General features: G+C 40.4%; 1 protein-coding gene across 7 annotated transcripts in view; it reads left to right on the top strand.

The window, feature by feature from the left end:
* arhgef37 (Rho guanine nucleotide exchange factor (GEF) 37) overlaps positions 1 to 13,447 on the top strand; it is a 184,815-nt gene that overhangs the window by 144,493 nt on the left and 26,875 nt on the right. For all 7 annotated transcript variants that reach the window (XR_012101618.1, XM_073067638.1, XM_073067642.1 and 4 more), the window contains 3 exons: positions 8 to 207; positions 4,259 to 4,389; positions 9,932 to 10,036. Coding sequence is in view for 6 of the 7 variants with exons in the window: in XM_073067638.1 (XP_072923739.1) it covers positions 8 to 207; positions 4,259 to 4,389; positions 9,932 to 10,036 (436 nt within the window). In the remaining variant the exon portion in view is untranslated. The remainder of the gene's footprint in view (positions 1 to 7; positions 208 to 4,258; positions 4,390 to 9,931; positions 10,037 to 13,447) is intronic.

Consider the following 13,447-nt stretch of genomic DNA (forward strand, 5'->3'; position numbering starts at 1 on the left):
CCAATAGGTCAGACACTGGTGCCATGACATTGACTTTCTACTTGGTGATGCCAGTCCAGAGGATCTTCAAATATCAACCGCTTTTAGAAAGTATGTTGAAAAATACACCACAATCAGATGAAGGTTATGCTGCACTAGAGAAAGCTATCAATGCCATGCAAGAAGTTAACATTAATATCAATGAATACAAGGGACTACGAGAAGTAGGTATGAACTACCCTTTATTCTTTCATCACACTTGCCTCCTCCTAAAGGCTTCCACATCACCATTTTTTCTTGTTGTGGTTGTAGTTAATGTTAGAAACAGATGATTCCATTGATAATATTGTCAGTGCACTTTGCAAGTAAGATATAATGGGAGAAATTTGTCCTTAGTTCAAATAGCATATCATAAAGATTACAGTATACCAAAAAAGTAGAGAATCTTCATATTTTGTCAAATGCAATTTTTGTATTCATTTTTGGAAGGTGCTAGGCTGTACTGTAAGGCTCACAAGAGTGCAGGCATTCATAAAGGATACACACACACACATCTGTAAAAATACCCACATGGCAATTTCCAGACATTAGTGCCCTTTGAGCAATGAAACTACCACCTGTGAGGATTGTTATTCAGATGTCTGTGCAGTTTCCACTGGACTTCTGGGAAAACTCTGCTACATCTCCTCCATTCAATACATTGTGCAGTCATTCTCCTTGGCAGCAGCTGAAAATGTAATGCGTCATGATACTTTAAGGGCTGCTTCCTAAGGTCAGAGTCATATTACTAGTGACCTCTATACTCCTCAGAGTACTGTTACTTGAGATAGCATACTAGCTTTGTTTTGGAATTGGTGCTAATTTCAATAAAACCATAAATGGTGTGCCTAAGTTCTTAGTGTTTTGGATTATATGATTAACAGCAGAAGCTGCTGTTGCAAGGTTTATATTACAGTTTTTTTTCCACTCTCCCCCACCACTTCTCCTTTGCTCTTTGATTGTAGCTTCAGAGTGCATGAGGTTCTGCCAAGTGGAACAATCATGAATGAAATCCTCTCAAGATTGTGCAGGCCAGTGATAAAGCATGCCTGTTTGTGTGCAGTAGAATTTCTAATTTAGACTCTTCTCACAGAGTGTGAGGGTGACCTGAATTTTGACTTTGAGAGCTGTACAAGCATTTATTTTTCTTTGCCCTTAGAGATTTGTCAAGCAAGGCCCCAGTACAAATCCTTTGGGAAGCACCAGTTGCTTCCAAATTGAAGTCATAGCCAGTATCTATTTCATCGGTCTTCTACTGCCTAACTGATGAACAACAAATTACTTTAAATTCCTTGAGTTTATTTTTTATCAAATATTTCTTGTATGGAGGATTTTGAAAGCCTTTTCTTCAAACAAAGCAAGATCCTAAAGAGATTTACAAAGAAGAACATTTTGAAACCAGTGAGATGAGGGTCTAGTGTACTAGATAAAGAATGACAAAATCTACACCTTCAATCACAGACAATATGAGTGTAAATTTGTTTGGAGTAATATTGATACCAAGGATGTTATAGAAGTCAACTTGGAAAAAAGGTCAAGAGGTGATGAAGAAAATTGTGGTGGTGGCACTTTTATGGACTTCAGAGAGTTTATGAGAGAAAGAAAATAGAAGCTAAAGTAACAAAATAAGAAAAGCCTCTTAACAGTGAGGAATTGGAGATCAGTTTTGAGGGTAAGGAGTTTATGATTTTAGAGTCATAAGCTATATAGCATGGAAACAGGCCCAATGGCCAACTCATCTTGTGGGCCAATGTACTTACCTAAGCTAGTTCTATTTGCCTTTGTTAGTCATATATTTTTGTAAATCTTTCCATCCATGTACTTGTCCAAATAACATTTAAACATAATAATTTAACCCATCTTTACCACTTCCTGTGGTAAAGGCAGGTTGAATTATATACGGAGTTTGACAAGGTTCCCCATGATGGGTTTACCCAGAAAGTTGTGATGCATGGGATCCAGGGAAACTTGGCTATGTGGATTTGGAATTTGCTTCCCCACAGAAGTCAGAGGGTGGTAGAAGATGGAGCGTGTTTTACTTGGAGGCTGGCAACCAGTGGTGTTCCACAGGGACCCCCGCTCTTTTTGATGAATTACTTGGATGAAGAAGTGGAAAAGTGGTTTAATAAACTTGCAAGTGGTATGTAATTGGTGATGTTGTGGATAGTCATAGGTTACAACAGACAGGATGGAGAGCGAGGCAGATGGAGTTCATTTTGGAAAAGTGAAACGATTCACTTTGGAATTTCAAATTTGAAGGCAGAGTATAAGGTTAATGGCAGAATTCTTAGCAGTGTGAGGTACAGGGAGATATTGGGATCCAAGTCCGTAGATCCTTCAAAGTTGCCATGCAAGTTGATAGAGTGGTTAAGGCTGCATGTGGTGGGTTGATCTTCATTAGTCGGGATTGATTTGAAGAGCCATAAGGTAATGTTGCTCTATAAAACTCTGGTTAGACCACACTTGGAGTATTGTATTCTTTTCTGCTCGCCTCATTATAGGAAAGATGTGGAACCATTAGAGAAGCTGCCAAGGAGATTTACCAAGATGCTGCTTAAATTAGGGAAAATGTCCTATAAGAAAAGCCTGAGTGACCTAGGGCTTTTCTCCTTGGAGCCAAGCTGATGAGAGATGACTTGATAGAGGTGTACAAGATGATGAGAGGCATAGATAGAACGGAAAGCCTGTGCCTTACCCCAGGACAGTAATGGTCAATACCAGAGATATCCAATTAAAGTGGATGCAAGAAAGTTGAGAGGAAGTGTCAGAAGTATATTTTTTTTTACACAGTGGTATATGCCTGGAGTACACTATCAAGGATGGAGGTAGAGGCTGGTACACAGGCCACATTTAAGAAATACTTAAATAGGCAGTAGGATGTAAGAAAAATGGAGGGTTATAGGCTATGTAGGAGAGAAGGGTTAGATTGATTGTGTAGCAGGTTTACGTTGCTCAGTACAACATTGTGGGCCAAAGGGCCATACTATGCTGTATTGTTCTATATTCTATATCCACCATTGTATGTGTGGAAAAACTTGCTGCTAAGCTCTTCTTTAAATCCATCCCTTCTTACCTTTAACCTATGCCCTCTAGTTTTAGATTCCCTTACCATTGGATAATGGTGGTGAAAATCTGCCTTGCCTGTGCATCTCATGATTTTTTAAAGCTCTATAAGATCACAACTCAGCCTTCTTTGATCCAGGAAACACAGTTCCAGCCTAGCCAGTCTGTCCTTATCAGCAATATCCTTGTGAATTTTTTCTACACCCTCTCTAACATAATCACATCTTTCCTAGAGTCCAGTGACCAGAACTACACTCAGTATTCCAGGTGCAGTCTCACCAATGATTTCCACTCTTGTGTTCCATACCTATTAAGTGCAAACGTGCCAAACACCACCTTCACCGTCATGTTTGCCTGACATCATCCTCGGGACAAAACAACTTCTTCTCCTGGTTCTGCTGTGCTCACCGGTGCCCTGTCATTCACATTGATAACACGAAGTGAGAAGTTGCTTACCTTTGCAATATAGAATTGAAGAAAAAATCGGGTAGAAAGGAAGAGCATCAAGAAACAGGCACTGAAAATTCTGTAGAAGGAATGACAGCACAGTGATATATCTAGTGGAACTGCTGGCCCTAGGATCAGAACACAGGTTCAGTACTGACTCCGGCTGTTATCCTTCTGATTGCAAGGGGTTTCTTTGCTGAGTTCTGCTTTCCTCTTACATCCCAAAGATGTACAGGTTGGTAGGTTAATTGGCCTCTATAAGTTGCCCCCAGTGCATAGGTTAGGAGAAGAAACTGGATCTGGTGGAAGCTGATGAAAATAAGGAGATTTTTTTAAAATGGGATTAGTAATTGGCTGATAGTTAGCATCAACACAATGGTCTGAAGGACCTGCTTTCATTCTGTAACACCCTGATTCAATGAATTAATGGCAGATAAAGTTTGCAAATATGTAAGCATATTGAATTTATAACTTAGGAAATCTGGCATCTGCTCAGTTTCTAATTGCTATTGAATATACTTGCCGTAGAAATGAGCTAGACCTGGCACAGCAGAACCTGGCAGTGAGGGAATCAAATTGACATGGGTGAAGTTCTAATGATATCCTGCAATATTCTGATAACAGATGTTATATCTGGCAAGCAGTTGTCGTTAGCTAGGTATTAGATCAGTGAAAGGCAAATGCTAGGAACTGTTTTGTTAATGTTTTATGTTTCTTCCAATTCCGACAGCAAACAAATATATCAAAGCAGAAACTCTTTCTATAAAGGATTCAATATGCAGAATAAACACACATTCCATAGCAAAGAAGGCATCCAGACTCAGTCAAGTTATTAAGCATGAAGCTGGAATTCTTCCAAAAGTAAGTTGTTTGCCAGCATAAAGAAATACATATTTTTGCAGTGCATACAAAACCTGTGGTGATCTTCATTAACAGCATTGGAATATACTATGAATAAGCTACTTGATGAACCAGTTTGTACGATAATGAATTAGACCTTTTCAGAATAACAGGAATCTGATTCAATTTACCCTTGATAGAGTTTGGACTTCTGTGCTTTTCCAAAGGAAACAAGTGACGTATGCAATACTTTGAACGTTAGCTGATGTATTGTTTGTATGATTCAAAAATAACTATGGAAACAAAGTTAAATTCCAAATTCTCTGAACTACACTGCTTCAATAGCATGCATTCATTTTGTATACTGTGCAACAGTGACAGAGAAGATGGGAATGTACTTTTACTGCCAATGCATATATACTTAAAGAAATAGCTAATAATTAAGTGAAAATCTGGTCAAGATTTATTTTTGTTTTGCAACAAGATATGAAATTCTGTACCTCGACTATGAAGCTTGAATCCTCATCTCTATTATTTATCATTTGAAACGAATTACGAAAATGACAAACAGCATTACTGAATAATTCTTGGCATAGATGTACAGGGGATAATATCACAACATTAAGTGCTAAAATGGAAGCATAGAAAAGAAAATAGTGTTCACACCAGAAATGCACGACTATCTGTGTTTTCCATGATTGCCCGTTTAAGTCATTTGCTAATATTCTGTTTTTGAGAAGCGTCATTAAGATTATCGAGTATCTTGATTGTTGTGATTTGGTACGGTAATGATGTTACCATACACTTTATTTAAGTAAGTTTTGTAATCCTTTGAGTAATGCAAGTACATTATGGTGATAGAGAAGAATGATGGATAATTGTGAGCACAAGTTGTTCTATCAAGGGAATATATGATAACTAATTCATGTTAAATAAACAAGGGAAGATTTGCAGATGCTGGATATCCAAGCAACACACACAAAATGCTGGAGGAACTCAACAGGCCAAGTGGCATCAATGGGAAAAAAAAAGTACAGTTGAGGTTTCAGGCTGAAACTCTTCAGCAGGACTGGAGAAAAAATGATGAGGACTAGATTTAAAAGGTGGGGGAGGGGAGAGAGAACACCAGATGATAGGCAAAACTGAGAGGGGAAGGGATGAAGTTAATATGGGACAAATTGGAATCTGAATGGGAAGTGGAATTGGAGGATCTTGCATCTGGCGGATGGAGCATAAGTACCTGGCGAAAGTCTTCCAATCTACATCGGTTCTCACCGATATACAGGAGGCTACACCGGGAGCACCAGACACAGTATACAAGGGAAGAGGTATAGCACTTGTTCTGCTTGCAAGGATAAGTGCCTCTCTTCCATTTCATGCATGTCTGCTCTTACCCCATCCTCCCGCCACCCTACTAGAGTTCTTCTTGTCCTCACCAGCCTCCGTGTCCAGCACATAATTCTCCATAACTTCCGCCACCTCCAACAGGATCCCAACACCAAGCACCCCCTCCCCAACTTTCTGCTTTCCACAGGGATCACTCCCTATGTGACTCCCTTGTCCATTCATCCCTCCCCACTGATCTCCCTCCTAGCACTTATCCTTGCAAATAAAATATGTGCTACACCTACCCTACAACTCCTCACTCACCACCATTCAGGTCCCTAAGTAGTCCTTCCAGGTGAGGCGAAACTTCATCTGTGAATCCATTGGGATCATATACAGTACCTTGTCCGGTGATCCCGGCATGGCCTCCTGTATATCGGTGATTCGACATAGATTGGGAGACTTCCATGCCAATGGATATAATACACATGGCTCATTATCTACCCTTTTGTGACTTTAAAATAGCATGTTGAGTTGGTTCAATGCTTTAACACCTAATGATTACAATTCCTTATGCCTCACAAGCCACGAAATGAAAGATAGTGTGGCGCGCCACTCCTCCGACAAGGAGTTCATCTGCCCTTTGACCGGTTTTGTTTTTAGTCCTGCTGGGTGTCTACACACCCTCCTCCCTGGTTAACCGAAGTGCACCAGGGGGTGTGCCAGTTGAGTCGCCAACAACCCAACCCAAGGCAGGTAGTACTGGACTACGTGGTACCAGTAGCAAGGCAAGGCCTTGGCCTGACATGACGCTGGCCCCCTAGGCCTGAGTCGACGTAGTAGTATTTCAATTCCATTGTGTGAAGCTTCCCATATTCCTATTTTCTAGAAGTTAAATTCCTTTAACATAGGTGCTGGCCAGTCCTGTTCCCTCTAGACCAGTGGTTCCCAACGTGGGGCAATTTGATTTTTAAGGGGGGCAATTCGAGAATGAGTTATTAACAGTGAATTTTTTCTAGTAAGTCTGTGTGAGTATGAGTGTGTGTGCGAGTTAATACATATGTGTATATACAGTATGCATACATAAAAATACTTGTGTGTATGTACGTGTAATTGCGTATGTACTGTATATATAGTGTATCACCATCATTACAACCATCAAATGTCTTTCATAATTAAATTAATGAATTGACTGATGTAGGAAGGAACGAATGAACAAGCCCAAACGCGTAAGAAACTCGTACGAGGTCGCGCCAATGCTGCTTTTTGCAGTAGCTTTCGGTTCTTGGTGGTGTGAAGGTGTGTACATTGCGTCATCTCTTTTATACAGTGTATCTGTCTTTGTATGCTGTAGAAACGAATCGGCATTGTTGTATTTATTTATTATTATTATTATTTTAATATCACTTAATGTTCTTTTTTTTTTACAATTTCTTAGTAATTTCTTCCTCAGAACTTTAACAGTCCTTTGGTTCTTTTATTTTTCTCTTTCATGAATGCCATGTTCTTTGGAAGCTTGTTTAAACCAAGTTAATGGTCTTTTAGGCTTCCTCCAGGTGAATAGGAGTTCACTTTTTGAATAATAAGAATTATATATCACCACAGGGGGCATCAGGATTTTAGAGGTGATTAGGTGGGGCATGGCCAAAAAAAGGTTGGGAACCACTGCTCTAGACTGTACTAGTTTCCTATTTTGATTCAGCAAGGTGAATAAAGATCAAAATCTTGTTTTTTTATCATATTGTGGTATAAAATATCAATGAAATGCAGTATTATGCAAAAGTCATAGGGATATGTGAAACAATTCTATAAAGTGAAAAAGCATTCAGAAATAATGAAATGAAAAGTTTATAAATATCAACAAATTTACTAGAAGGAGCTGTAAAAGGTAAAAAAAAATCAAATCATTATTTGGTGTGATTACTCTTTGCCTTTAAAGCTGCATCAATTCTCATAGATATACTGTCATGCAGTTTTGTAAGAAAATAGGCTGGTAGGTTGTTCCAAGCATCTTAGAGAACTTGCCACAGTTCTTCTGCAGACTTCGGGTTCTTGCTTGCTTCTGTCTTTCCAGGTAATTTCAGATAGCCTGGATGATGTTGAGATCAAGGCTCTGTGGAACTCGTACCACTTCTTGCAGAATGCCCTCTTTTTGCCGAAGATAGTTCTTTATGACTTTTGCCATGTGCTTGGGCTCATTGTCGTGCTGCAGAGTGAAGTTGGGACCAATCAGATGCCTCCCTGGTATTGCACAATGGATGAAAAATCTGCTTGTACTTCTCAGCATTGAGGATTCCATTAGTTCTGACCAGATCACCAACTCCATTTGCAGAAATGCAGCCCAAACCTGTGAGGAACCTCTGTTGTCCTTCACTGTGGGCTGCAGACACTCATTCATGTAACAATCTCCAGCTCTTCTAGAGACACACTGCCTCCTGTTCGAGCCAAAAATGTCAAATTTTCACCCATCAGTCTAGAGCACTTGCTCCCACTGTTCAGCACTTAGACCTTGTTGTTTTTGTGTGTGTAGGTGAGTCTCTTGCCTTTGTTTCCACTTCAAAGGAAACTTTTGCTTTTTGGCAGCAACTCTTCCATGAAGACAACTTCTGATAAGCCTTCTCCAGACTGTAGAGGGTTGTAAAAGGTTCCAGTGGTTTCTGTGAGTTCAGAGCTGAGAGCTGTGTTGGACTTCTTCCGATTTAGAAGGGATGTCAGCTGCACTCAGTTTCCATGGCCAATCAGTGTATTTCTAGTTTTCAACCTTGCCTGTTTTTTGTAACACACAACATACTGGAGCAACTCTGCAGGCCAGGCAGCATCTACGGAAAAGAGTACAGTCAATGTTTCGGGCCGAGACCCCTCAGCAGAACTGGAGGGAAAAGATGAGGAGTAGAGTTAAAAGGTGGGGGAGGAGAGAGAGAAACACAAGGTGATAGGTGAAACTGGGAGAGGTGGGGGGAGGGGGTGAAGTAAATAGCTGGGAAATTGATTGGTGAAAGAGATACAGGTCTGGAGAAGGGTGAGTCTGATAGAAGAGGACCGAAGGCCATGAAAGAAAGAAAAGGTGAAGGAGAGGGCAGGGGTGGCCATTACTGGAAGTTCGAGAAATCGATCTGCATGCTATCAGGTTGGAGGTTACCTGGATGGAATATAAGGTGTTCTTCCACCAACCTGAGTGTGGCCTCATCACAGTAGGAGAAGAGGCCAAGGATTAACTTATTGATATGGGAAATGGAATGAAAATGAGTGGCTACTGGGAGATCCTGCTTCTTCTGGAGTATGGAGCGTAGATGCTCAGCAAAGCAATATCCCAATCTATGTCAGGTCTCACCAATATACAGGAGGCCACTCTGGGAGCACCAGACACAGTATATGACCCCAACAGACTCACTGGTGAAGTGTCACCTCACCCGGAAGAATTGTTTGGGGCCCTGACTGGTAGTGAAGGAGGAGATATAGGGGCAGGTGTAGCACTTGTTCCTCTGGCCGGGATAAGTTTTTTGTGATTCTTGAGAGAAACTTAGACAGCGTATCTTGAAACTCCTGTCTGCCATGAAATTTCTACTAGGCAGAGACCTGGCTGCTGCAGGATGGTTTTCTTCTTTTTATGATAGAGTAAAGACAAAGATTATGATGATTTGCATTGCTCACTCTTGCCATGGTATAAGAATTGATGATTTGAAGGTTAAACAGCCATATCTGCCAAGTCCTCACCTTTCAGTTTGGTTGGCCTTTGCCCAGTTTGATTCCTTCTACAACTGTTTCTGTTTCAGTTAATCAGTTTAGTTCATTCTGTTATTGATCATTAGCATTTGTTTCTTATCTTTGTTTAAACGTGCACTGGGCTGTATCTCTACAAAATAATCAAGTTTTTATTTGAAAAGTGGTCTATTACTTAATGCGTTACTTTCTTTAGCAAAATATTATTTCTCTGTAATGATAAATTTTTTGGAAATGATTGTTTGGAAATCTAAAATTTGCTCTTTTAAACTGAAACACTAACGCAGAAGACAGAAAATGAACATCTAAAACAATATTTATATTAAAAATCTCAGAACCTAAGACTTTTACACAGTACTGTATATACTTGTCTAGAAACTGGGTTCACGACTCTATATTATTGAGTTGGATTAACCAATTAATCTGATATACAATTCTTTGACAACATAGTGGAAAACATGTAATGAGAAATAGCTGTTTATTTTATAATTTAATGGTTTTCTTCTGTTTATGATAGACTAAAGACAAAGATTATGATGATTTGGTGATGCTTTTCAACATAATACAAAAAGATGTAACAACATTGAAGAAAAACACAGGGAATTACATAACAAATGTGAAGGTAAGAAAACAAATTTCTTTATATATCTCTTTTTTTGACTTATGCTATTTTCATGTTTGCTTCCATCTTCCTTTGCCTTTTACCTTTAATTTGTATTTTGTCCTTTTTTTCATTTTGTTTCTGTTATGTTCTTTGTTGACATGAAGGCTGCATTTGATCCTTTAAGAGCCACATTTATTTTCTCGGTACCCAAGTCTAGCCTTGCAGAATCGATCAAAATGGTGGCTTCCAAATTGGTGATCTCTTTTCTTTGATAGAACATCCAAATGCCACTAGAGGCAATAGCAGATCTTTTGTATCCCATTGTCTTCTCACCTTATGTGCTACCTTCTGACTTGATGATCCATCCTCAACACTAGGCCCAGTGTTCTGAAATTATTTGTTTTGTTGGGTGCAGAATTGAGAACATCTACAATTCCCATGTTTTGATAACAAAAGTGTCTTCGTATGTCTTGTCACAAACGAGAAAATCTGCAGATCCTGCAACACACAAAATCATGCAACACACAAAATGCTGGCGGAAATCAGCAGGCCAGGCAGCATCTATGGAAAAGAGTAAACAGTCTATGTTTCAGGCAGAGACCCTTCATCAGGACTGGAGAAAAAAGACGAGAAGGTGGGGGGAGGGGAAGAGCAAATATAAGGTAGTAGGTGTGATGCACCATCAATAACTCTCGGAGACGTGAGGCGAGATATAGGCTTTTATTGGCTGGAAGAAAGAAGAAACAGCAAGTGACCACCACACAACATCCTGGAGACTGAGGAAGGGGGCTGTGCCTCCAATCGACTTTATACCGGGGTCTGTGGGAGGAGCCACAGGAGCAGTCAGCGGGGGGGGGGGGGGGCGTGTCCAGACAGGTATATGTAGTTCACCACAAGGTGTTAAGTGAAACCAGGAGAGAGGGAGGGATGAAGTAAAGAGCTGTGAACTGGATTGGTGAAAGAGATAAAGGGCTGGTGAAAGGGGGCATCTGATAGGAGAAACAGAAGGCCATTCCCATTCTGACATGTCAATCTGTGGCCTCCTGCTGCAATGAGACCACACTCAAGTTGGAGGATCAACACTTTTTATTCCTTCTGGGTAGCCTCCAACCTAATAGCATGAACATTTGTTTCTCAAATTTCTGGTAATGATCCTGCCCCCCCCCTTCACCATTCCCCCTTCCCATTTCTCTCTCTTACCTTATCTCCTTACCTGCCCATCACCTCCCTCTGGTGCTCCTCCCCCTTCCCTTTCTTCCATGGCCTTCTGTTCTCTCCTATCAGATTCCCCCTTCTTCAGCCCTGTATCTCTTCCACCAATCAACTTCCCAGCTCTTTCCTTCACCCCTCCCAGTTTCACCTATCACCTACTACCTTGTATTTCTTCCTCCCATCCTACTACCTTCTTAATCTGACTTCTCTTCTTTTTTTTCCTCCAGTCTCGATGATGGGTCTTTGACCAAAACATCAGCTGTTTACTGTTTTCCATAGATGCTGCCTAGCCTGCTGAGTTCCTTCAGAATATTGTGTGTGTTGTTTCATGTGCCCTGTAATGTGGAGGTATAAATTACCCGCTAGTTGAAATCCACGTCCACTGTGCTGGCTGCTGCTGGGTTGCTTTGAAAGACGTGGCAACTCTCTCCCATTGGCTGGCTTTCACACCACAGCACCAGCCTCTTGTTTCAGGCACCCCAGGGGTATAAGAATAGTGTGTGCGGGTCTCTTTATCGCTAGGATTTCCCTTCAGACTGGGTCGCAACCAAACTGAAGAACCATTGGGAAAGTGAGCTATAGCTAACTAGTTGTTGAACTTGTAATGTTGTAGTTGTGTAACATGAGACTTAATAAAGTATCTGTTTGAGTTATAAGTATTACTGTATGTTTAGTGTTGGAGATTTTGTAACTATGGGGGGCTTAGATGAGTACGTGTTTGCCTTAGATGCTTGGTTGAATGATTCACTGTTTGTTTGTAAATAATTACTTAACGTCCTTACTTGCAATCAGTGCCTTCTGTCTCACTTACCAAATCTGTGACTCTGCTTCCATGAAGCATGCCCTCAAAGCTAAAGCCAATCTTTGAACTGATGAGAGAATCATTTGAAGCACTGACTTCATTTCATGGAAAAAAAGTAGTCAGGAGCTTGTTTTTGATATAGTGGCTGTTAGAATGGTGTGGGCACGAGTTGAGTCCCTGCATGGATAAGACCAAAGAGATGATTATGAACTTTAGGAAGATGGATCCTGACTACTCCTCACTGCACATAAACAGCTCCCCTGCGGAGAGAGTTAAGAGCATGAAATTTCTCAAGTGCACACAATGGATGATCTCACCTGGTCCCTCAGCCTCTTTGGTCAAGGAAGCACAGCAGCATCTCCACTTCCTGAGGAAATTGGCAAGTGAGAACCCCCACCCCCCACCATTCTAACTGTTTCTACAGAATGACAGAAGCACCATTGAATGCCCTGGTGAGCTGGAACACTGTTTGGTATGGGAATTGCAAGGCATTTGACTAAGTGAATCATTGGAGTCTCTCTTCCACCTAGGGTCCTTGGCATCATCAATGAACACTCTGATCCATCCAACAACATCTTAGTCAATTAGGCAGGAGGTACCATAGCTTTAAGACAAGAACCGTTAAGATGGGAAGCAGCTTCTACCCCTAGGCCATAAGACTACTGAACTCCCTTGCCATCATTGCATATGAAGCACCAGTAGCATTATAATGTTTACTCTTTAACTTGGATTAACTTGTACGCACCTTATTATTTGTTAATTTATTTGTAATAATATTACTTTGTGTGCTATGTGTGTGAGTTATATGTACTGTCTTGTCCACCTTGGTCTGGAGGAACATTGTTTCATTGGATGGTATACGTGTGTACAGTTGAATGACAATAAATTGAACTTGAACTTGAATATAGATGGTGAAGTGACATCTAAAATTATACTTACGGAACTGGGATTCCATGCATGATTGCTAACCCTTCTTTATCTAGTTGGGAGTACTTTTTCTTTGCTGCATTCAGCTTTCTGGATGTAAACTCTTATCCATCTTCCATCCTGGGACAACAGAGCACCACACTGTATAATGAAACACAAGATAAGGTGAACTCTCTGTACGTTGAGTCACGGACTAGCATATCATCAGTTTTTTTCTGGAATGCACATATGTCTTCTTTTGAACTTGAGTCCACCTTCACTTCACATCCTTTTTATAATAATTTGTGCAGTGGAGCAAAAGAACATTGCCGAGATGGAAAAAATATATATTATAGTAATTCAATAACACCAGATCTGTCTTGAGTTTAGTTATATTCAGTGGGATAGGAGTATTGCTAATTGTTTTATCTTCTCTTAATGTGGCTGTAACCCCTTACCACCTACATGGTTGTTCCAATCAAACCTACTGTGGTGAATTTGTTTAAAGC

The sequence above is a fragment of the Hemitrygon akajei genome, chromosome 15 (genome assembly GCF_048418815.1).
Source record: "Hemitrygon akajei chromosome 15, sHemAka1.3, whole genome shotgun sequence".
NCBI classification, from domain to species: Eukaryota; Metazoa; Chordata; class Chondrichthyes; order Myliobatiformes; family Dasyatidae; genus Hemitrygon; species Hemitrygon akajei.